The sequence below is a fragment of the Poecilia formosa genome, unplaced genomic scaffold, assembly GCF_000485575.1.
Source record: "Poecilia formosa unplaced genomic scaffold, Poecilia_formosa-5.1.2 Scaffold43, whole genome shotgun sequence".
Taxonomy (NCBI): Eukaryota; Metazoa; Chordata; class Actinopteri; order Cyprinodontiformes; family Poeciliidae; genus Poecilia; species Poecilia formosa.
The window spans coordinates 236670-261451 of NW_006799982.1; the positions used below are offsets into that span (position 1 = coordinate 236670).

Below are 24782 nucleotides of genomic sequence, written 5' to 3' on the forward strand. Positions count from 1 at the left end.
CACACACATATATATAAATATATATTCCAACATGTGGTATCACCTCTTCAAACTTCTTGAATCATAAACTCTGAGACTTTTGTTGTCCCCCTGAAAGGTCCTGGTTTATTACAGCCGATAAAGAGCAATATGTATTTTCCCTGCAAATAAGGGATAGAAAGGAAAGGGTTTGGGGTCGAGCGGAAGCTGATACTTGATTGATTGAAAGCGACGTTAGATATGCACGTTCTGGTTTTGGAGGCGTACCACAGCACGCTTTGTGTGTGTGTGTGTGTGTGTGTGTGTGTGTGTGTGTGCGCGTGATTTGCGTACGTTTTTTTAAAAAGCCCGACCCGAAGCACCTGCTAATTTACATATTTTACCCTGTTGTTAAATCGCAGACATATCAAAACCACAAAAAAAAGTTATTTAACGAAATACTTGAATCATGGAACGCCAATAACAATGTGAAGTCAGTAATTTTTAATTTTTTTTCTGTCCAGCTGACAGGTACATATATGGGCTTTTTTTTTTGTGTAGAGAATATCAGATATGTATTGCATTAGGTTACAGATTTGGAAAAGAAAGAAAACTCATCTCAGATGTTTGTATGAATGTGTGCTCTAAAAACTGTGTACTCGGCACATGGCCTGCTGTTATGTTCAACTCTGTTATGTCTTGTTTTTTGTTTTCTTTGGTCTAATTCATTCTGATTATCTTCTAATGTTGCACTGAGTGTCTTCTACCCCTTGCTCGGCTAATCGTAGGTAAACGCGTCTAAGGGCAAAGGGGCGATGGCGACAATTCACGTGTACATGTTTACTCAAGGACTTTTATTTTTTATCTTTTTTGCTCCTCCCCCGTTCTATCTGTAAAAAGAATTATCTACCTTATAGTGGCTTTTATTGTGAGATAATCCCATTTGAGGATTATCATGGAGTATTGCACCATTTCGTTTCAGTTACGTAAAGAAAATGTAGCAAAAAACACAAAAAGGAAAATGTTCAAAAAAAAAATTATAAAACCTTTTAAAAAAAAAATGGAGATTTTAAAAAAAAAAGGAAGAAGGAAACAAGCTAACTGTGGCCATAGATAGCTGTAGAAGGACTAGTAATCCAGAAGTGAACTTGTCGGAGAAATGTAAAGGGATAAAAGCATGGGAGGCGAGTTTGTTACGACTCATTTCAGAGGTGCCTATCTTTTCTTTGTTTTTGCAAAAAGCCACCTGTCGTTTACAAGCATGTCATTTTGTCTGAAGCTCAAGAAAACAGGACTCTACAACAGGAATGTTCTTCAAAAGGACGAAGCTAATCTTCCATCAAATACGGACATGAAAATCTTGCCGAACGAAGGTTTGACGCTACTTCAAAACTCTGGGATCGATCAGTGTTTGTGTCGTATTTTAAAAAAAAAGAAAAAAAAAGAAAATGGTTTTAAGTTCTCTTTTTTTTTTTGGTGACTATCTCTCTGTACGTGTATTGAGTTGTGATTTGATGTTTCCTGTAATACCGCGACACAGTTCGCTCACTTTCTTGCACACTTGTTAGAAAAAAACAAAAAAAAAAAAAACAAAAACAAAAAAAGACGTGGATTTTTTTTGTCTCAGGAAGGCCAGGGTTCCAGATCCAAAACCTCATCAGTTCTGCGTTTTAATGGTAGTGTGGTGAAAAACTAAAGGAACTGACAACTATTCTACTCCAAGCAATCACTAAAGTTTTATTAGTTCAAACCACAAAAGAAAAAAAAAAGTTTTTTTTAGAAATTAAATGTTTACCAAATAAGACTGAGAATCAATTTTTTTTTTTTTTTTTTTGCGAAAAGTGGAGCGCTTTACATGTGAAATCCAAGTAGAAATTGCTTTACATTGGAACAATGATCAGTTTTTTTGTTTTTGTTTTTTTTTTATTACAAAATAGATTTTTCTTTTTCTTTCATGTCCTTTTATTTTCCATCCGGTTTTTTTTTTTTTTGGGAGCATGGTGCAAGCCATTTTTTCCCCCCTTCTTTTTCTTTTAATAATCTCTCCTGTCTGTTGTAGAGCATGTTTGTTCCTGTGACTAAGATGACGTTTCCTCCCATGTAACAGGTGGTTTTTAAGTGGAGGGATGAAGCTGGTTGTAAAAGGATTCTGATCTATGCACAAGTGGGAGGGACTAGTCCAATCACCTGCAGATGTACTGCAGGTGATGGTCAACCAAGACTCTGGGCTTCGGGGTTTGATGTTTTGGGGTTATTGTTTTTTTGTTTTGTTTTTGTTTTTCTCGTGTCTTTCATCTCCGCCCCCACCCCAAAAACCCCGTCTTTATCTAATGTTTAAGCAAAACGTTACATTGCGTCGTCATGCTGTGTAATCCTTAACCAATGAGCGCTTATCTTTCTGCTAAAGCACTGTGGGTTGTACTGAAAAAAGCCCATGACTTTTAAGGCTGTCTGTTTTTTAGGGACAGGTGGGAGGGTCAGGGTGGGATGTGGGGACTTTGCCTTTGCCTTTCTCTTCACTTTGGGGGGGGAAAAAAAAAACAAAACAAAAAAAAAACATTACGGAAAAATGTCTGTACATTTAATGCAAAGTTGTGGCTTTTAATGTTCTTTTTTTCTCCTCATAGAATGTGATTGTTGAAAACATGCATTGGAAAAAAAACAATGTTTCCATGAATTATGGAGCTTCTTTCAGACTATATTAATAAAATACACATTTTCTCGTCTGTTACTCGTTGTCTTGTCCTTTTCTTTAAAAAAAAAAAAAAAGTGTATATCACAGTGGTGTAGAATTTTTTTTGACCATTTTTAGGTTTGTTCTGTTCTTATTGGTAAATGTCTTCAGTCAGTGGTGTTCCACATTTTCTGTCATGTGGACCAAATTTTATATATATATATTTTTAGGAACTGTATCTGTAATTTGTTTATTTAAAAAAAGGTACAAAATATTTTTGTCAATTTTCAGCAATAGCAGGATTTGGGTCACCCTTTCTTTAAAATCACTTGTCATATATAATAACTACTTTTAATAAATAATTAAGCAGATTCAGAGATTTTCTTGCACCAGTCAACTTTTGAGTTAAAGTCACTCCGTATGTGATGTGGTCATATTTGCTTTAAATACTTTGTGTTGTACCTAACATCTTTTGTTTAGATAAGATTTGTTTTTACTGGTAATAAAATTGCAGTTCCAAGATTATTGCAATTTTATAGGAGTTGTGCGTAACTGAACTGAACTAAACTGGTCCGGCTGGACACCAGCTTCACCCCCCCTCAGGTCACCAAACGTTTCTAGGTGTGAAGGTGTGACGACAAATGAAAATGAAATCCCACAAGTTTGAACTTTTTGTTTCAACACTTTTAATGAAATACAAGGGGAAAAAAAACTATATGAAGGAATGACAGAGTTGTTTCATATATACAGTCCAATAAAAAAATATTTGCCCCCCTTTCCAGATTTTTGTTACCTGTAAATGTTTGACATCATCAAAAGATAAACTGACTAGATAAAAAATATATATAGGTATATATAGTTGTCCAACAGTAATTTCATTCAATATTAAGTGGGAAAAAGTAATTATCCCCTAAATATAAAACTTGACTCGCAAACATGAAATATTTACAATAACTGGCAACGAGTCTTTTTACATCACTCTGCCAGCTATTCTTAGGAGCGATATTATAATTCGGCCACAGAAACAGCCTGTTGTGGGTCATTCCCTATCATCCCAATTAGATTCAAGAGTAGACTTTGACTAGGCCAGTCCAAAACCTTTCAAGTTTTTTGGGTATTTTTAGGCATTCAGTGCAGGACTGGCATCTTGCTGCTTAACCCAAACAGGATCAGCTAAAGGAGTTGCTGTTCTGTCATAAGATCAGAAACTGAATTTATTCTTCCATCAACTGCACTGGGTCATCCAGCTCCTACAGAAGAAATCATCTCCAGACTCAGACCATGCTTGTTTGAGGGTGTGATGTTTTTTTTGTTTTTTTTTAAACAGCCTTTATTTAGGAGTGGTTAGACAGGAAGCTGCGTCACGATAAGGCAAAGATCATCAGGCTGAGACTTGTACCTGTGACGTCTGCATTGAGGACCAAGGCCTCCATATGTGGGTTGTGCTTTACCACCGCGCCACCACAGCACCCTGAGTGAGTGAGTGAGTGAGTGAGTGACGTTTTTTGGGTTTATTTCCTGAAATGGCGCATTAGTTTTATTCCAAATGTTACAAGAAAAACGTTCTACTTTTGTCTCCACAGAATATTTTTCCAGATTTACCGAGGCAGTTTAGATGTTGTTCTACGCTCTTTTGCCACCTTCTGGGTCAGTTGTCATGAGGCCCTGGAGTCGTTTCTGTAGGCTGGCCGCTGTTGTTTCACTCATTTGTGGACATTTCTCCAACGCCTTAGAAATGACTTTGTGACCTTTGCACTTTGCTTCTTGTCTGTTTTTAACATTTCTTCGCCACTGCTGTGTTTGCTTTTTGAGATCATTAGGCCTCCCTTCCTGTTGTTGGACAGGTGCTCTTTAAATGATTTCTTGATTCTAAATGTGTAGCCGTAATGAGGTCATGTGAAACTTTCCAAAATATGTGGTCGATAAGGACAAATTCACATTTTAAGAAAAAAGGGCCAATTAATTTGCATTTTGTTGTTTGATGTTCTGAAACATTCAAATGCGGCAAAAACAGAAGAAGTCTGCAAGGGGAATTGTGCTTTTTTTTTCTTCTTTGAAAGGCCACAAAAATATATCTTCTGATAATCTATAGACAGATGTGAAAGAGTTCTGCAAATTTCAGAAAGTTTTGGGTCATCCTATTCTGATCTAACATGTCATTTCTCAGAAATCCCTCCTGGGAAAGAGAGCCCCACTCGGGCTCTCATAATGGTTCCCAGGGCTGGCCCTTTTCAACGAGCAGTTTTTGTACTCGGTGGATTCGACTTCCTCCAGTCGGTGAGCGGGCAGCTTTCGGCTGGGAGACTGCACCCCGATCATCTCCTCGTAGATGGGCGCCTGAGAGCGTGACTTGGCACCCTGGCGGGTTTTACCCTGAACACCATCGAGACAAGACAGGAAGAAAAAAAAAAAAATCAGTGAGCTGAGCGAAATCTGTAAATATGTCATCTCGATTTCCTGTGTCAAAATCAAAGTTTGTCATTCTCAGACCAGACGGCGTCTTTTGATGTTGGCCCCGAAACTCCCTTAAATCCCACAGCAAAAGTTGGGAAACATACTCTTTTTCTTTTACTTTTTTTTTTTTTTCATTTTAGTAACCCCAAGAATCACGTAATATTTCGAAACTAATGACTGCATTTACATTTCTGTTGGTGCTAAACTTTAAGAAAAACATGCTGACAACTTGCAGCAAAACTTATGAAACCGCTGCGGTTTTTGTGGCGAGCTGGAGAGGAACTCCTCTGGCACGCTCTCGGCTTGCAGGTGCTGATTGTAGTAGGGCCCCCTCCCCGTTTGAGCGCGGTGTCAAAGAAGCAGAACAAAACCTACACGACCACTCACTTTCCACGCCGCCACGCATCCAACGAGGAGCAGGAGGAGGAAGAGGACGCCCACGGCTCCTGACAAGGCGTAGAGCAGCGTGGGGTAGCTGGAGCAGCCGCACCTATCGCCTGCAGAAACACACACACACACACACACACAGAATGACGATAAATAGAAGTGATGGTTTTGAGATAAACAACACGCGATAACAAAAGGAGCGCAAAAACAGCCCATCTATGACGGCCGAGAAGCAGAAACCACAGATTTCCTTCCTACTCGGGCTGCAGTTTGGATGTCTTTTCATATTTGACAGAGGCGAAAGCAGCCATTGTTGAGAGCAGGAGCATTAATGAAGATGAAAAGATTAAGAGCAAAACCGTTCATAGAAACCCACATGTTATCAAGAGACGCTCACCTGGTAGTAGGAGATAAAAAAAAAAAACACAACAGGAACGACTGTATGAATGTTTTTCTACAACCGGATTCTAATACCTGTCAGCTGACTGAATGAAAATATAACGGAAGATTTCTATATATTTATTCTTTGTCCCCCCCCCCAAAAAAAGAAGCAACTCTGAAAACATTTACATCGCCTTGTAAAAGTATTCACACCCCCTGAGCTTTTGCACATTTCAGCCTTTTAGAACCACGAGGTTGAAGTTGCATTAAAACAAAATATCTATAATCTGCAAAGAGACATTTTTTCCCCATCAGTCCAGGTAAGTTAAACTCGTTTAGAGCCACAAACATTACACAACCTGATAAAAAAAAATTTTAAACAAGACTATTTATATAATTTTGCTAAACATCTGCTCAAGAAAATATTTCAATGGACCACAGTTTTATTTCTGGTTTTGGGTTTTTAAATAGCAAAAAAATTAAGAATCTTCAGTCGAATGTTGCTATTTATGGAACTTGATGTGAAGAAAGTGAACGGTTCCTAAACTAATAAGGAAAATAGATCTAATGAATCTGAAGAACTGATACTGTCTGAAAATTCATTTCAGCTATTCCGTTTCATTATTTTAATGCAAAAATTGAAATTGCATATTGATTGTTCTTATTAAATATTATTATTCTGACACGATTCAACTTACCAATATTTACAGCCACCCCTGTGTTTAGTGATTTGCATTAAGTAACTCATGAAAAACTCAGATAAACTGTTAGCTTGACTGCAGTCTCATTGTGGGCATATTTCCTGTTGAGCAAATGAGACATTATTTCCAGATATTTATAGTCATGGTCAAATGTTTTCATGAGACAGACATTGTGGTTTGAGAAGTCGTTACTTAAGTTTGTTTTTTTTTTTGTTTTTTTTTTTTAGAATAAGTCCGGGTGTTTTTAGATTAATATGCAGGTTTTACACATGAAAGGTCACAAAGAGCCTTATTAGCTTAAAAGATGTTGTTGACAAAAATCCTTTATACTTGTTTTTTTTTTTAATTTATTTTTTTATTTTTTCATGGGACCAAATGATCTGCTTCATAAGAAAACAGAAAAACAATTGGCAGCTAGTTGCCAAGACGATCTTAGAAACTTCAAACAAGTGGTTTCAACAGAAAACACTTCAAGTTTCCTGTTATTAGTTTGTTGAAAACGTAGAAACGTTATAAGCGGTAATGAAACATGCGGTCCTGCTGTGCTTCCACATGCACACTGCTGATGAACTGGGCTCACTGAGCAAAATTTGTTCTTTACTTTTGATGTGCAAACGTCCAGATGGAGATGATAGGACCACAGTTTTACCCAAATTCAAAATTTCAACGTTTCCACAGCCAAAATCCTGTCACCAGAAATAGTGTTAGGAATTCCTTGTCAAGAACAAATTGGAAGCATAAAGAGAGCAAGGACAACAAAACAAATTTAGTTGCTGTAGGGTTTCTGTCACATTCCTGGAAATAAAAAAAAATGCATATATACATGTTAATTCATGTTCTTTTTTGTGATAATTCATTTTTGCTGGGGCGTTTCCTTAACCAAGGTTAAGCACGAAGCTGATGTACAATGTGTTTGTTTCCAATTTGTGTTCTTGACTTCACATATTTTCAGCCAGGCTGCACAAATAAAACAAGTGGAAGGAGCTGAGGTGAGGCAGTGGACGCATTTGAGAGCATTTGGTAAAATGAAGAGGTGTGTTAGTTGAAGCCGGAAGCGTCCTGACATGCTGAGAACGGAGCCTGCAGATATTCGGTCACGGCTCAGCCTGTGATGTCACCCACCTTGCACGGAAATAAAGAACACTTGACCCCTAAGACTGGTGCTGCTGCCGGGCCTGCCGCGCAGCAGCAGCTGGCAGCTGTAGAGGGCGCTGTCCTCAGGCTGGAGCTGCAGCAGCGTCACGTTGAAGGTGATGCCGCCCGGACCGGGCGCAGACGACAGCAGGACTCTCTCAGTGGGGAACAGGGAAGTGTGGCGCCGTTGAGAGTGGTAGGCCACCTCCACGGGGGCCCGGCCCCTTTGCCTGTTCAGAACCACACCTTCCACAGCCGAGCCTTCGCTATTTGGGGTGAAACAGGGAAGCACAGCGGAACCTCCGGAGCAGGTCTGGATCAGGTCCAGGTCCACGGAGCTTTGAGCATCTCCAGGGAGAAAAGGGAATTAAAAATGGCTGCGACATCGTGGACGTGATCACTTAAAGAAGACGATCATACTGAGTCTAATGTCTCTCATAATGATTTATAGTGACACATTTTAGAGAGCAGACAAAAACACGGTTCAATACATTTTCGGGAAACATACTTCAGTCAAAGGTGAACATGAGGCGTTAACATTTTCAGAAAATAGTTGGACAGTAAAGAACCCAGTGGAAATTTTGGTTCTCTTAAACCCACTTGGAAATGGTCAGTGTGGTTTCAGCATGTTTGAGTAAGACTGTGACGTTATTGTGAGGCTCCATGTCTTCTGTGGCGTAGAGATGGACATGTTGGGGCTGGTTGAATGCTAAACGTCGCTCAAGTTGAACTTTAACCTATTTGTCACAGGAACTGAATGGGAAACTTTAATGTTTTCAATTAGCAGACGTTGGTGAAAATGTGGAGTCCTCTTACTCTGCCGCTATGGTCCACTGCGGTGGAGGAGGTTAGAGTTTTGCGCTTCAGCTCCACATGCAGACGTTCTGCATGTGTCCAGGTTTAAAACAATGCTGCATTCGACCAGGGAAAACTGAAATGGTCCCAGTTTGCACACCGCTCTCCAGTGAGCAGTGTTTCGATACAGAAATATAGAAACCAAGTGTCTCTTTGACACTTAGACCAAAACAAGTCCACTTTTAAGATGACTTTGGCTCTAATTACACAAGTTAAGTGATTAGCTAACAATATGTGTCAGACAGAAACTGAAATCACCAGATTGAGACTTTTTAAGCAAGGCCAGTGGAGCAGAACATGAGTAAAGTGAGAGTTCATATTTGGTACATTTTTAAATCATAGTTTTGTTAAATCTGATTACCTTTGTGTGAATCTACACATTTCCATTAACCTTTCACTTTGCTGCTTGTACAATTGAAGAATAATGAAGAATATTTCTAGTTTCCTGTTATGTTAAGGATCAGACAGTTTGCTATTGATTACTAGATCTTTATCATGTTTTTTTTAATCATTTTACATGAGATAACCCTAAAATGATAAGAGACACAATTAAGTGACATTCAAAAGGTTCAGCTTGCTAATTGTTTCTGCAGAGGAAGAGAACACTGTCTTTATTTATGTCTTAATAATACTCATCAGTCACTTTCAGAGCTTGTATGGTCACTAATATGAGGAAATGAAATAAAAAATATGAAAGCTCACATCATATGTCCCTGAATATTGTTAGTTTGTTTAAATGTATATAAAATGCAGAGTTTTGTTTTAATTTCATCTATACTTTAAACAGTCACCAACAACTTAAAACCTGATACAAGCTCCTCTGTGTGCCAAAGACATTTTTGCACACTGGCACCAACATGCACACTGGTGGTCAAATATTCAACTCAGAATATATTCAAAGTTTTTTCTTCTCTTATTCAAATAAAAATGACAGAGGAGAAATGTACGTCTTCCAGTAGCAACAGCAAAAGTTCAGCAGTTTAAGTCAGGTTATCGTACTGGAAGTGGGGTTGGATATGTTTGTAATCGTTTATGAGGAAACAAAACTAAAAAAAAAATAACAGAAAATCTCTCGGGTTTTGGTGTTTTTGTTTGGAAAAATCTCTTGTTAAAACAGATGAGGAAAATATATAAAGTGAACTATTTTATCCTGCTTAACTTAGTGTTTGACTCCATGTTGTTTTAGATTTCATGGATCAGAATAGTTCAATCATCAGACATAAAAAGTCCAGAAGCCCTTGTCCCTTCAAAGGCCTCTGTACGCCCTTGCGACTGTCCATCTGTGAGAAGAGGAAAGCCGAGTGGTCTCTCTGGAAGTTTCACTTCCTCACTACTTCCTGTCTCCAAGTCGTGCGCGAACAAACGAGAGAGAAAGAAAGAAAGAAAAAAAAGAGAGACTCACGAGGGCTGACTTGGAGGAAGACTTCGGTGTTGCCTGGGATCTTTTCATCCTCTGCGCCAATTCTCTCCACCATGAATTCGCAGGTGTAGCGGTCTGTGTCGGCGGCCCCGAGCTGGGAGAGGGTCACATTGACGGAGAAATCGCTCGGGTCTCCGCTGACGCTCACTCGGCCTCTGAAGGACTCGTTGACGGTGGCGTCGCTCTTGGTGTACTTGAAGAGGACGTCCACGGGACGGAGCCAGCTGCGCCTCAGGTAGAGGCCGAAGGGCGGCTGGCTCCTCGGCTTCATGTCGCAGCGGACGACCGCCGACTCTCCCTCCAGGCGCTCCACGAACGAAACATCGCCGCAAAAACCTTGAGAAATCACACAAAAGCGCCACAATTTAAAATCTTACTCTCTATTTGACGCAAAGTATTTAACGTCTGGTTTAAAAGGGGGAAAGAAAAATGCTTTACTACAAAAACGAACTGCAGTTTTGAATCAAAAGTAGTCTTCCATGACTTTTAAAGATTTGGTTAAAACCTCCTACAAAAAAAAGTAACGCTGACAGTTTTTTCCCAGATGTGAAAATGAGTTATTTGTCTTAAGAGGGGTAATGTGATAACTTTTATCACAATATGTCTTATCTTTGGTGTGTCTTCTACAATCTAGTAGCACAGCACATTTAAGACAAGAAAAGCTACCTACTAGATAAAACCAATGTGTTTTTATATCTGTATTTCCTGTTCAACTGTGTCTTTTTCTGGGTCAGTGAGCCCTCAAAGAGCCCAGAGGCAGTAATAAAGTAAATGTCTTGCTCACGTCTGTCTGTTTGGGAAAGCCGGGAATCGAACCCACGACGCTAAACCCAACATCTGAATGAAATGGGAGCTAAAGCGCCTGTTTGTTTTTCCTCCAGCTTATACGTATCTGCATGCGTTTTTCTAGTGTGTCCCCCCCCCCAATTACTTCCACACACTTGCCAAATTTCATAAATTTCTATATTAAATCATGTGTATTATATCTGAAGGTTTAGCGATTAATTTAAAAACATTGGATGACATTTTTTTCATTTACAAGTAAAGGTTTGTGTTGTGTTGGCGTATTACAGGAGTTACCAAAAATGCACTTACATTTTGTTATTTCATATCAAAAGAATTTTGAATCACTTTTAAAAGTCAGAAAGAAAAATTAACCCCTCAGTGTTTTTAACCCCGTCCATATTCAATCCGCCGACATTATGATTTTTCACGTTAAAAAGAAAGTTGCTTGAATGAGTACACCTGGAACTTGAAAAGCAGAACCAAACTTACCAAAACCAGCAAGAGTGATGACCACAGTCCACAGACAAGCCAGGTGCCGGATCCCAGTCATTTTCAATCCCACCGACACTAAAACCGATGCTAAAGAAAGACAGTGATGCAAACCATGACAACACAGGCTACATGCCGACGATTCAGACTGATATGGCAAAAGTTTGGGTAACTGTAAATGAAACCAAGAAGAACCCAATGTAGCTCCACCTTCTAACCTCAAGGCCTGTGCAAGAGGAAACACACACTAACACACACAATATAGCTCCTGTCAAAAGAGATATCTTAACAAGAATCTGTCTTCTCATCCGGTGACTGTCAGAAATTGGAAAGAAAACTGTTGAGGGATATCAGACATTATCAGGCCTTTCTGGTTTTTAAAGCGATTTCACTTATCTTCCCATAAATTTGTGCACGATTCTTTAAAAATTGCATCAGTTGCTTCACTTCTTCAAAAACCATTGTGTTAATTATTTGAATATTCCAGAGGAAACAATGCTGACTGACCATCTGTGAACAGGATGTTTTCAGCTGTGTTTCTGAGTGATAAGTTGCATCATCGTGCATTCGCTCCATATCTATCCAAGCATGAAGACTTTTACACTCACACAAACATACAAATATGTAGAAGTACATTCTTCTCTGTTCCTTCTTGTTGAACTAGCACTTTTGTTGTTTTCTCCTGAAATCTACAATAATTTCCTTCATCTTATTACTATTGACGTCAAGATGATCCATCATCTCTGTAGGCATTTTTTTTTTTTCCTGATACATCTGATGACTGAAGAGTCTTCTGACTTATTTCTGTTGATGACGGGGCTCTGTCTTATACTGAAAGTCTGAGGTGTACCGAGTGAACAGTAATAGTAAAGAATACAGCCCCCTGTGGTGCCGACCAGTTTAGCCACACAACCCTTCAGTCTCACATTTTGTCAGCAAGATATTGATTGTTCAGGCCTCCACCTGTGTCTTCGGGAGTCTCTGGCTTAATAAATCAAGCTGAATTTTGTTGAATGCATAGGAGAACTCAAAGAACAAGATCTTCATGGTGTTGCCTGCTTTAGTCCAGATGTTGGAGGGTTTCTTGATGTGAATCTATGGTGACATGTCCAACTCCAGGGTGCTAAGAAAACAGCAGGGGGTCCTGAAAGGTGGTCCAACAGGAGTCTCTCCAGGATGTAATGGGGCAAAAGGTCTATTGTTGTTAATGACCAACGGATGAGTTTTATTCGGTCCCAAAACCAGGCAGGATGTCTTCCACAGCGATGGATCCTTCTCCTCTAATTTTGTCTTGAAGTTGTTTTCATAAACTACTCACTATTTCAGTGTCTCCCTTGTTTAGTAATTCCTTCAGGTCACTGGTGATCCAGGGTTGTGAGGGGAAGCATCTCACGGTTGTGGTACGGATGGTGTTGTCCGACCAGGACACACTCATTACGTTAGTAACCGCTGTGGCTGCTTAACTTGACTGACTTGCTTCCATGCAATGAGAAATAAAAAGCTTAATTATGATAAAAATCCATACATTACTTTACATTTACAGCAGTAAACACAGCGTTTGTGTTTACTGATCATAATGTAAGGCATTATTCTCTGAATCAACTTATCTTAGCAGTGTTGCTTGTGTATTTAAATGGACATGATTTCAAAAAGTTAAACCCCAGAGGCAGTTTGAAAGTTTTCATGCAATGTAACAGTTTCACAGTAAAAGTTTAGAAGAGCATTTCCCCTTTAAGAATGGGGACAAAGCTCAAATTCTGGTATTGGAAACGTGACTCATTTCAGATTCTGTGTTGCGCAAGTTCAGTCTGAAGAACTGACTAAATTCAGTTCACAAAGGCTACAACCGAATTCACAATTTTATTCACATTTGCTGTTAATAAAGAGTCATCTAACATTTTGAACCAAATGAATTGCCTACTTTTAACATTTTGAATTAACTGCGGCAACACCCAGGTATAAATACTGCCAGGCCACTAGAATAAAGGAGTTACTTAAGCAGAAGCCGTCTGAAATGGCCTAAAAGATCTGAGAAATGAAACGTGCCGATCTAAAATTTCACAACAGGTGAGAAAGGAAAGTCACAGACCTCTATCTTCCTAGAAACGGCTACAGAGCCATTTCTAAGGACAACGAACCAATGAGGTTCATTTTCCACAAAGGATTTTAAGGATCCTTTTTCCCTTAAAATAAACTATATCAAGCATTTTATATTTAACACTACCTATGAATGCACTCATTTATGTGTGCATTTATTAGTGCTACAATCCAGTTTTTTTTTCTAATCAGTCCATACTCCCCTGAATTGACTTGTACGTCTCCCTGCTTCAGCACACCTTATTTATTTGATTAACATGCTTTTAGATTTGTTTTGTATTTTAAGAGTTGTCCTTCTCAGTATTTATGTAATAAAGCCCTTTGGTGTTGAGCACCAAATTTCTTTCAACACTGTAAAATCTCCGCTGGCCGCTAGGTGGGGCACTAGCATGTATAAAAGCCAAGCATGCAGCTATGACGGGAATCCCAGAGGATTTTCGCTCTCAGCTGCATTCCTGTAAATTAAGAATGACAAATGGCAGGAAAGTAATGCAAATATTTTCATTTATTGAGCATCATAATACTACACAGTGATGTCACATTTCATTTAAACACCACAGTTCCAAAAAGACAATTGGTCTGTACAGGACAGAATGAAATTCTATTTTAACAGACAAGATAATTTATGCATGTAGGGAATATATACTTACAAAAAAATAAAAATAAATAAAACAAGAAAAACAGAAGAGCATTGAAGAAAATAAATGAAAAATGCTGTACTTCTGACCTCAACGCCCTCAAATATATTGATAAAACCACTATCTTCATCTAGTGGTGTCTGGCGTTGATGCATTTACTTCTCATTTCCATCAGTAGTATTGGTTGTACTGAAAGCCAATTTTCTTCAAATAAAAAAACTGATTAATCTAAACACTAAAAAGTTTATTTTATCCACTATATGTCAAACTTATCCTTCAATAAAGCCATTGTCTTGCAATCCAGAAAAAGGACAAGTTATAATAATAATAAAAAAAACAGGAGGCTCATATAAGAGACTCCACAATGTACCCGGGGGAGAAATCCATTTTCTCCATTTCATTTTAGACTTTAACCTGAAGACAAAGCCTCTTGTGTTCACTGCAGTAATGTACAGTTCTCAGAGGATTGAGGGAGGATTTCTAAATGTACTTTGATGCAACATTTGGCAACTTGGCTTGACATAAATCCTGTTACAGCAAGAGATTGTGGAATTTGCATGACTTGATTAACTAGAGCAGGGGTGTCCAAAGTCGGTCCTGGAGGGCCGGCATCCTGCATGGTTTAGTTCTCTCCCTGGTTTTACACACCTGCATCAAATGATGGCTCATCAGAAGGCCTAAGCAGAACATTGACTTGTTGAGGAGGTTGTTACAACCACTAGGGAGAGAACTAAAACATGCAGGATGCCGGCCCTCCGTGGCCGACTTTGGACACCCCTGAACTAGAGCATGCAATAAAGCCACATAACTATTAACTTATGACATCACTTGAGAATTTAAGAGAAGCTGTTTTGTAGTTTCAACAAGTACCCAGCTTTTCTTCCTACTTACCGTGCCAGTTGTCATCAGAGCACAGGGCAAGCATGTACTTCCGTATCATTCTTCATGATTTTAACACATCAAATGAAAATGTTGACTTCTTTATATTATCACAAATCACTTCGATGAAACAGAGCCTTGCGTCTAGCTGTATGGAAAAGTCTCGCACTATAATCAACATCAGGTACTTACAGGATTTAACTGACCTGTCATGCCAGCTGACTGGGTTTTAAGGCTGAAAAGCTCATATGGATGGGCTAGACAAAAACAAATACAAAGCAGTAAGTGATCTGGCCAGAGGAACATGTGCACAACACTAAAATGCCTCAAAGTATTGAATTACTCAAACTGGTGTTCCCATTGCCTGTTCTCCGCTGTTTTCTGTAGAATAATGTTAACACAGGATCAAATGGCACACAGCGGGCGACTTTGAGACACTGAAAGACGCTGAAACACAAAACCGCCCAACAATAAAGACGGGCACTGTGGCAAAGATCAGTCCGGAAGATGCTTCTATAGATATGTGGTGGCATTTATTGTGGTCTCTGGGTTATCAATGCCATCTGCTGTGACAATCTTGTGAAATTTGCCTTCTCACGAAGCGACTTTTGCTGACGATTTCCAAATAAGCCATCTACTGAATATATGAAGGACCACCGAACTAATGAAAATGGAATTAACATAAAAACAGCATTTTTATTTTATTTTTTTTAATTCTAAAAATCTATGCCACGTTTTTATATTGGACTTTAACCCAGACCGACTGTATTGTTGGGTGTGTTTTGTATTGCTACCATTGTAGCAATCATGCATGCTTGAGTGCTGGTATGCAAATTCAGTTAGTAGAATAAAATCAAAATACTTTCCATTAGTTCAGGTGTTGTATTTGGAACCAAATTACCCAGCCTCCTTGGTGGGCTCCATGTCCAAATGATCTGGGTGCATTAAATCATACTTTTTTTTTTACAAAGCCTTCCAAAAGTATTCACACTACTTGAACTTTTCCACATTACCACATATTTTAGTGTATTTTAACTGAAATATTAGGCAATAAGGGCCCAAGTCCAGTCCTCAAGGCCTACTTCCAGATGAATCACTGCTTCTAAACAGCTGAATGAAATCAAATCTCCAACACAGTCAAGTGTGTTGGAGGAGAAAGGCAGCTAAAAGTTCAAGGAAGGTAGAACTGGAGGACTGGATAAGAGCCCTTGTGCAAAAAACCAACACAAAGTAGCACATATTTATAGAGAAAAGGGGATAGGATCTATGGTCTTCTCAATTATCTTTAGTCTTCTTTACTGTGATCATCGAAATACAGTTTAATTCAAATTTTAAAAATACTCTTGATCCCAAAGGGAAATTAAATGTAACTCATTAATCCAAAATTCTTCAATTGTAGATGCTATTGTATTAGTACAACCAATCACTTTCAAAAGTTAATCTAAAGTGTAACTGGATGACGCTTCTGCGTAATTCAATCTCCGTAAAAATCCAGCTATTCACTGAAAGCCTCAGAGGTTTGTTAACGAACGTTATCAACTGAGATAACGTCGGGCTGTTTATGAAACATCCTAAGTTTAGAACATCTCACAGATCTCTGTGCAATCCATCATCTGAGATGCTTTCCTCAGAGGCTGACAGGTCGGGCAAGCGGAAAATCATTAATCAGAGAAGCAGCCAAGAGGCACAGGGTAACTCAGGAGGAGCTGCAGCGATTCAAAGCTCTGGTGGGAATCATCTCTCAAGAGAATTACTAGTTGTTCACTCCTGGAAACTGACTTTTCTAAAAGAAGCAAGACAAAAGGCATCTTCAAAAGAAAGCTTTGGGGAGACTGCACAGCAAACATGAACAAAGTGCTGTGGTCACATGGGGTTAAAAAAAAGTAACTTTTTGATCCACATGCAAAAAGGTGCAAATAAGTGACCAGTTTCTGTAGTTGGTGGACAAAAGTCACACACACACTCATATCTATGGGCAATTTAGAGTAATCAGTTACTCGAACAGTCGTGTTTGAACACAGTGCCTTATCAGAAACCAGAAATCCATGGGATAAGTTACAAACTCCATGCAACAAGACCCTTGGACAAGATTCAAACCCAGGATCTTCTTACAGTGTTATGCAGCAACAGAGCACCCACGTTTAAATAATCCAAAATTCAGACAAAAATCTAATTGAGGATCTGTGGCGAAACTTAAAAAAAAAAAATGTTCAGATTCTCTTCATCCAGACTGACATTTAGCTAGATTTCCAACGAAAGGCAAAAATGTTAGTCTCCAAATGTGAAAGACATTTCCAAATAATAAAAAAAAAAAAAAAAAGCTGAAAAATCATGTATAACTTTCTTTCCACTTTACCATTATGTGGTACTTTGTGTTGGTCCATCTTATTAAATTCAATGATGTATGTCATAATGTGACAAAATGCAGAAAGATTCACAAAACATGAAAAAAAAAAACAACACTTTTGGACAATGCTGTATGTAAACATCCTATTTAAAACAATGGCAGGTGGATGAGGTGACAACAACCAAATTAAAAAACAAACAGAAAACAATAAAAAAAAAAATTGGAAAACTTTGTTGTTTGGATAAAATCCTCACCATTCAGCAGAGCCATTAGATGTGCAGAAATACAACACCAGTACAAACCTTGGTGACTCACCTCCACGTACGTCAGGACAAACCAGCATTAGATTTCAAGATGGATTTTATTACAACAGATTGATAAAACATTACAAAGGATGCATACAAGTAGGCATTTGACCATGAAATAATAATAATAAAACAAACCTGAAAAAAAGAATAAAGCTAGAGACTGATGAGTCATGAATTTTTAACATTACTTTGTAGGAATCATCTTAAATCAATGAGACCCTCACCAACCACGGTTGGGGACGAATGTCCAACAGCACCTGTGCATGCTGTGAGGGCCTCAGCTAATTTACTGAAGAAATAAAAATCGAATGTTCTCAAAAGAAACTTGCCTTTTTGTAAGGGGTTGGTATGTTCATGTAACTCCAGCAGCTTCAAAAGAAATACGAATCATTTTTACACACTTCACCTTTATGAACCTGAGTGAAACCTATGGGAAAAAATATCCTCACATGTGATCAAGTAACACCAAAAAAAGCTGTTAGATATTCATGGTGTTTGGCTGTTTTCTAATAAACATATTACAATAAAATGTCCATGCGTTTGTTTGTTTGTTGTTTGTTTGTTTGTTTAAACAGACCATGTTTGTCTTCGCCACCACTGTAGGCTTACTGCTCTTAGCAGCTAGGTTTGAAAAAGCACAAGGATGAGAGAAAGGTGTTAACCTCAAACCTAATGTGGTGGGTGCTTTGCTTCTTCAGTAGCGTCCGGCTGGAGACATGACAGGCGGCCTCATACCCATGGGAGGGCCTCCTTGGTAAGGGGGGACCATAGGAGGACCTTGCCCATATGGAGGCATCCCTCCAGGCATGTAGCCAGGCATGCCCTGAGGAGGAGCACCGTACTGACCTGCAACGGAGAGCAACAGCTTCAGTCCTCAGAGAGTCAACAGGTGACGCCATTTAGGTCCAACTCAGTCAGGGACTGACAGTTTATATCGCGTCATAAAGGTAAGGCTTACTGTTTAAAAATACATCAAGATATTTTTTCTTTTTCATCTCTTCTGTGATTTGTACAGATGAGCATTAAGGCCAGGCTATGAAAATGTTTTTAATGATGACAATATAGTCATAATTACAGGGTGGGCAATATGGACTTAAAAGTTTTATCACATTATGTTGTGGTAATAGTGTGGTAACTGTAAAAGTGATGAGAACTATTTATTGCTTCTTAAGGTAACTGTATGGCTGTGAGTACGTGACACAGCAGTAACACAAACTAATACTACTCTTGAAAAACTCTCGTTTGTAATATGAATAGGACACCAGTCACAAAATGAAGTGTGATTTGTGTCACTATATTTATTGATACTTTCATTCTCAACAGTGGAAACAATAATAATATCATCATCCCTGACAATATGGGCAGTTTTGGGGGCTTTAAACATTATTTGGAATCAGAATTCCTACACTAAGAAATCTATCATGATAAATTATCAACGATGCAATAAAATCCAACCCCTAGTTATAATATCAGCAGATTGAAGGTGCAATTGTACCAGAAAAAAAAGACAAGTAGTTCCTTATTTATAAAACTGATACTAAGGCATAACTTCACAAGATGCTCAACATTCTCATTTTAATGTATTTTTCTTGTAAAATTATTACTCATTTCTCCTAATATTACAACTTTATTCTACACACATGACTATTCCTATAATCATAAGAAAAAAAAATGAAATCTTAACCTGACCTTTGTATTTTGTAAGGGAGTGGATCTGAACTCAAAGTCCAAATAACTATAAACTGTAAGACGTGTTTGCCAAACAAGATGGCTGTGTTGAAATCACTCTGAACTACGCATTGGTTTAAAAAAAATAAATAATCCGACTTTCCAAAAATTAAATCTTCAAAAAACAAAAATTAGACCAAACAATAAAACACATGTATTGCCCAACTCTACTGCAACACAATGATTCTAACCATTTATACAATTTTTTTTAGGCTTACTTCTAAAAGATAATTTAACATTTATAAGGGCTTGTTTCTGAATTACCATGCATGGGATGCCTCATGCCAGGCTGCTGTGGTGGCAAACCCTGCTGAGGGGGCATTATGCCAGCTGCCACCTGAGGGGCAGCAGCAGCGTGGGCCTGGCCAGCCCTGGGTATGAGACGCTGGTAACGCGGCAACTGAGCCTTCATCTCCTCCTGGTTACAGAGAAAAACACACAACACAGACATTCAGACTGCAGGAACCGCGGCACGCCTCTTTCAGCTCAAAGAGACACTCACACAAAGGTTGAGGAATTGGGTACCAATGTTGGCGAGCCCTGAATTCACACTGAGGATATTCATGTTCAGAATCATCCTTCAACATAACCACAAAAAGAAAACTACTCAGTTCTACCACACAACCTAAAGGCCCGCTTTTACATTAAAAAAAAAAAAAAAAAAGACATAAAATTGTGCTGTCGGTATGCATTCAAATTGATAGACGTTTTCATCCCGATCAAACGTAGCTACTAGTCGATATCACTAAGCATACTATATAAACCAGTCATTACTTACTGTGAAAAAGAGCAAAACGGAAAGCTGAAGCGACTTACCAGTGAGATATCCTCATCAGGGTGGATCAACTTACTAGTTGCACTCGTGGTGGTGAGGGTGGCAGGCTTACTGGTCACTGTGGCCGGGGGTTTAGCCACAGTGCTGCTAGAGGGGTTAGAAGAAGAAGAAGTGGAAGAGGAGACAGAGGGCTGGGTGTAGGCAGGGAAAGTTGCTTTGGGAGGCTCAGAGGAGGCGGCAGTGCTGAGTGCGTTTGACGCTGCAGCGACTGAAGGGTTCTGCTGGGCCTGCAACAAGACAACACAAATCATTTTACTGGGAAATTGTTTTAAAATCCTGATTTCTTGACCAGTTTACCATGCAAAATGACTTGATGTGTTAAAAGACGAACAGGATGTTTTTTTTTAATACATTTTTGGGTTTTGAAGATTTAACTTTTGGAAAAAATAAATAAATCAGGTAATGTTTTGCACCAATGAACTCCTTGGTTTTCTGTACTTCAGAGATTTAAGTGCATTTTTTTAAAAACAAAAATAGTCATAATGCTACAAGATTACAGTTGAAATAATATGAGAATAAAGTCTTATTATCAGAATAAAGTAGTAATCTTAGAAAGATGTAGTCATTTTATGAAAACTCCAAAATGAAAAGAAAAAAAAAAAACGTTTTTCTTGCTAAAATGTCTTTTCTTGTAATTTTAAGACTCTTCAGAAATTATCGTAGCCTGGCGCTAATACTCCACACAACTCACAGAAGGGATTGCAATAAATGCCACTTTTGAAAATGTTTTCAGTCATTTATAATTTCTTTTATACAAAAGCATGCAAAAAAAAAAAAAAACTAAACGAAAAAAAAATATATTAAAATCAGAAATCCGTTTTTAAGCCGCATCGACCATCTCTAACATAACTAATAATTCAACCTACTGCACTACTGCATTTAGAGTAGTTCCTTTAAACACCACTATAAATTTAGCTTAGAATTAGCTCTGTCCCTTCACATCAACTGTAAACATAATATAAAAAAAAAGTCCAGAATGTTTTAAGAGAATGACAGTTCTGCATCTTATACCGACATAAAAACTCACTTAAAAGCATAATAATGCTTATTTTAATAACCCATGCTGTTAAAGTTATAACTTGTCAATTGTCTATTTATGCCATTTCCAGGTTAATTTAAAGCACATGCAGCGATAAAGCTCACAGCTTGTGTTAAAAGTAGCCTTACAAGCTAAATGCTGTTAGTAAACAGCCTAGTTCGACACGCAGCAGGCAACGTGATTATGCAACATGCAGCTGCCACAGGCCTGGTCAAAGTCTGTGAGCGTACTTGGGGCATGTTAGAAAAGGGAGGCTGGGAGGAGGCAGACTGATGGTCTGCAGGTGGAGAGGAAACGCCTGTAGTGCTGCTGTTAGCACCAGAGCCCATCTGCAGCGTGGTGGGAAGGAAATCACAGGATTGGCAAGTAGCAGGTCAACAAAAGCTAACCAGAATTCAAATACAACTTTGGTGGGATCTAAACATGAATCACAAGGTGTTAGAAAGGTGAGCAATGGGGGATAATAGAGAAAGGTGTTTAAAAAAAAAAAAAAAAAAAACCCCAAGAGTAAGAAGTTGAAGGACTCCAACCTGCGCTGCGCTGGGGAAGAGGGGCTTAGTGACCGCAGGCTGCACCACTGGTGCTGCGGGTCGGCTGGGGATCGGTCCGGCTGCAGGGGTCGGAGCGATGTGGGGCATCCCCGGCCTTGGAGCCATGTGAGGGGGGATTCCTAAATAACAAACATCACTTCATCAACAACAACAACAAAATAAATACGGAGTACAACTTACAGAAAAAAAAAAGGTTTGGCCTGTTTATGATTCTAGTTTAGAGGTTTCCAACCTTCACAGACCACAAAGCTGCTGGTACCATCAGTACAGACCAGGTGTTTGCAACCTGAGGCTCCGGAGACACAAGTGGCTCTTTGGATCTTAATAACTTCGGCTAAACTGATTAAGGACTAACTAATGCGATAAAATATACATCTAATAACTGAACATTTTTACTGGCAATATTTGAATTGCATTTCTACAGAGAATGACACTAAAAGTACCAGTAATATGTTTTTTAGGTCAGTTTTTTGGAAATTATGGAATTTATAACAAGCTTTTACTCAAACATGATTTTCTGTTTTTTCCCCCACAGGAAAAAAACAGATCCATCCTCTGTTTGCAAAATGTTATTTTTATCTTTATTTTAAATTAAAAAAAAAGAGAGAGATAAAATGTTAGTTCTTGAGAAAATGAAACTTCTGAGAGCACATATTTATCTTTTTAAAGGTTTTGAGACATTTGCAGCTCTAAAGTTTTATTTGGCCAGCCTATGAGCAGAAATAATTGTTTATGCTGTAAAGGTTGCAGACCCCTGGTCTAGATTTTAACTTTAAGCTACATCATTACTTATAAAAACGCATCCACAACCGACCTGGAGGAATTGCAGGCATCCCTGGCATCATAGGAGGCATCATCCCTCCCATCGGCATCATGCTGTAAACAAGATGGATAAACTTCATATACCAACTAAATTATTATTTAGACCACTTTAGCTAACTGTTAAAGAGAAAGCTAAAAAAAAATGCAGTGAGTTCTTGCTTACGCTGGTGGCATTCCAGGCATGGCGGGAGGCATGCCGTGCATCATGGGAGGAACACCTGGCATCATCGGAGGCATTCCTAAAAGAAAAAATTGACTTCTTTTAAAAATAACTCAACACATGATTTTAAACATCTGGTTCAAGACAAAAGCATAAAACATGTTAAATTTAACAGATGCAAACTTGAAATTAACAGAGAATATCGTTTCTGCCTTGCCTTGATATCCTGCAGGAGGCATCCCAGGTGCGCCAGCCACAGGGGGCATTCCAGGTTGGGTCATTGGTGCAACGTACCCGGCCTGGGGCTGGACGGCAGCTACCTGTTGGACAGACGGTCCCGCCTCATCATCGTCGTCGTCGTCATCAGAGTCGTCCTGATTGTTTGACTTCTTCTTCTGACTCTCTGAAAGCAGAAAAGGAAGAGTTCTGATAAAGAAATCAATGAGAGTGTTTTCACATAGGATAGTAAGGATGGCATTACAGCAAGTAGGAATCAGAATCAGCTTTATGTGCACAAGCAAGGTATTTGACTTTGCTTTGAGCTCTCCGAGCATACATACATAACAAATATATAATCTACAGAAAACAAAAAATAAAAACATCTGTATCAAGAAAAGAAAAATAAAGATTTTTTTCCATCAGAGACAAGAAGACATCATCATCTTGACTTTCACCAATTGTTTAAAGAGACCGTAATCATTTTTTATGAGAACTTCTGATTTTGAAGACATTAATAATTCTCATACTTCTCGTTATTTTACATTTAGCAAATATGCATATATATATTTTGTCATTTTACTTAACCTAAAACAAAAGAGGTTTTGTGTGAAAGAAGTTCAGGCAGTGAGAAGAAAAGACGCATGCACCTTTTTTTCATTCGAACTGTCAAACTGTATGTTTAGTTTGATTTCAAACTGTAAACATACAGTCAAGAAGGAAAAATGCTGCAATTGTTTACATTTCCTTGTCATAAGCAAGTGTAGTGGATAAAAAAAAGAAAAACTATCGATTTCTTCAAATTCCACTTCTGATCTGTAACAGTAAGAGTACCTTGTGATTTCTGTTCTAATGTTCGTCTTCTTTCCTGCATGTCTTTCTCTGGAATTCCCTCCATGCCATAGATTTCCAACTCGATGTCTGTTCTTCCTGGAATTGCGTTCGGTACACTGTCAATCGTCTCTTTGTGTACCTGAAATACATGCAAAGTAAGTGAGCCCGCAGGGCATGCAAGTACAAACATTCACTTGACTGTTTTTCTTCCCTCCGCCCCCCAAATTCAGCTCGACTTATTCAAAGCAACTGCGATTAGAGACTCATACCTGCATGCAGTGAATAGCCAAGCCGGGACCGGTATATAGCTTCTTGTGGCAAATGTGGCATTTAAAATGTTTTGCCTTTTGATGCTGAATGAGGATTTTCTCATCGTCAAAGTCTCGATTGCAGTACCTTAAAGTAAGAGTTAAGGAGTTTTCTGTATTTTATTAACCACCGACTGAGAATCACAGACAAACCGATGACGTTACTCGAGAGCGAAACAGCAGTTCTTGTTTGGTAACAAGATTACATAAAGATTCAGACACACGGGATGGTAATCCATAGCTAGCTCGTCTTAAAATTAGCAATGAAGGATTAAGTAAAAACAACATTTTATGAGGTAGAAACACTCAAAGCTTGGTTTTCTAATCGTATTAAATCGATTTAAAAGAATAGATCCAAGCTTTTGTCCGATTTTGAGCCATTTGCTCCGCTAACATTAGCTGACAGTGCTAACAGAAGCTATCTTAGGCCTCTCTTTGTCAGGCTAACATGTAGCCTGTGGCCTTCCCGCCTTCCGCAGCATTTTTTCGCACTTTAAAGAAGGATACCAGCACCACGGCTTCATTTGCTTCTTCTTCTTTCGCCCCATTTTGTGGAAATACTGAACCGCAGGTCACACAACACTGAAATCGATGTTATTATCTCTTTGATAAGAGCATGCTGCTATTCCGTGACAAGAACAAAAATGGCGCTCCGAAGTAGGAAGCGTTTTGCTCAGCGGTCTCACGTAAACGTAAAACTGACGTCAGTAAAGGAGACGCCCACAGACGTAATAAAGATTTATCACGTCTGTGGAAACGCCCCTCAGTTTAAATAGGGGCG

General features: G+C 38.8%; 2 protein-coding genes across 4 annotated transcripts; both read right to left on the reverse strand.

Moving 5' to 3' along the window:
• Positions 1-321: 321 nt before the first annotated feature.
• On the reverse strand, positions 322-11829 carry cd7al (cd7 antigen-like). 2 transcript variants are annotated; one of them, XM_016671300.1, is made up of 5 exons: positions 11240-11829; positions 9947-10300; positions 7678-8037; positions 5462-5583; positions 322-5005 (listed from the first exon to the last, which is right to left on the reverse strand). In XM_016671300.1, exons 1-5 carry the CDS (start codon positions 11298-11300, stop codon positions 4796-4798), a joined length of 1107 nt encoding a protein of 368 aa, XP_016526786.1. In that variant the 5' UTR covers positions 11301-11829; the 3' UTR covers positions 322-4795. The 2 variants fall into 2 exon arrangements, with proteins under 2 accessions (XP_016526786.1, XP_007551611.1); XM_007551549.2 differs by having other exon boundaries at positions 5474-5583; positions 11240-11819.
• Positions 11830-17166: 5337 nt separating this feature from the next.
• Positions 17167-24692, reverse strand: LOC103137697 (BUB3-interacting and GLEBS motif-containing protein ZNF207). 2 transcript variants are annotated; one of them, XM_007551550.2, is made up of 11 exons: positions 24509-24692; positions 23963-24089; positions 23694-23832; positions 22861-23046; positions 22647-22722; positions 22476-22537; positions 21641-21780; positions 21341-21439; positions 20053-20298; positions 19501-19654; positions 17167-18354 (listed from the first exon to the last, which is right to left on the reverse strand). In XM_007551550.2, the coding sequence occupies exons 1-11, from the start codon at positions 24547-24549 to the stop codon at positions 18203-18205; spliced, it is 1422 nt and encodes a 473-aa protein (XP_007551612.1). In that variant the 5' UTR covers positions 24550-24692; the 3' UTR covers positions 17167-18202. The 2 variants fall into 2 exon arrangements, with proteins under 2 accessions (XP_007551612.1, XP_007551613.1); XM_007551551.2 differs by lacking the exon at positions 21341-21439 and having other exon boundaries at positions 24509-24691.
• Positions 24693-24782: the final 90 nt, after the last annotated feature.

Bases quoted from the DNA above. Each gene is read 5' to 3' on its own strand.
- cd7al (XM_016671300.1), bottom strand. From the start codon at position 11,300: ATGACTGGGATCCGGCACCTGGCTTGTCTGTGGACTGTGGTCATCACT. The intron at 10,301-11,239 runs GTAAGTTTGGTT...TGATTTCTCAAG, and splicing joins CATCACTCTTGCTGGTTTTG to GTTTTTGCGGCGATGTTTCG. The intron at 5,006-5,461 runs GTAGGTTTTGTT...GATGGTGTTCAG, and splicing joins CGTGGAAAGTGAGTGGTCGT to GGTAAAACCCGCCAGGGTGC.
- LOC103137697 (XM_007551550.2), bottom strand. From the start codon at position 24,549: ATGGGGCGAAAGAAGAAGAAGCAAATGAAGCCGTGGTGCTG. The intron at 19,655-20,052 runs GTAAGTCGCTTC...CTCTGTAACCAG, and splicing joins CTGATGAGGATATCTCACTG to GAGGAGATGAAGGCTCAGTT. The intron at 18,355-19,500 runs GTAATTCAGAAA...TCTCCGTTGCAG, and splicing joins CATGAGGCATCCCATGCATG to GTCAGTACGGTGCTCCTCCT.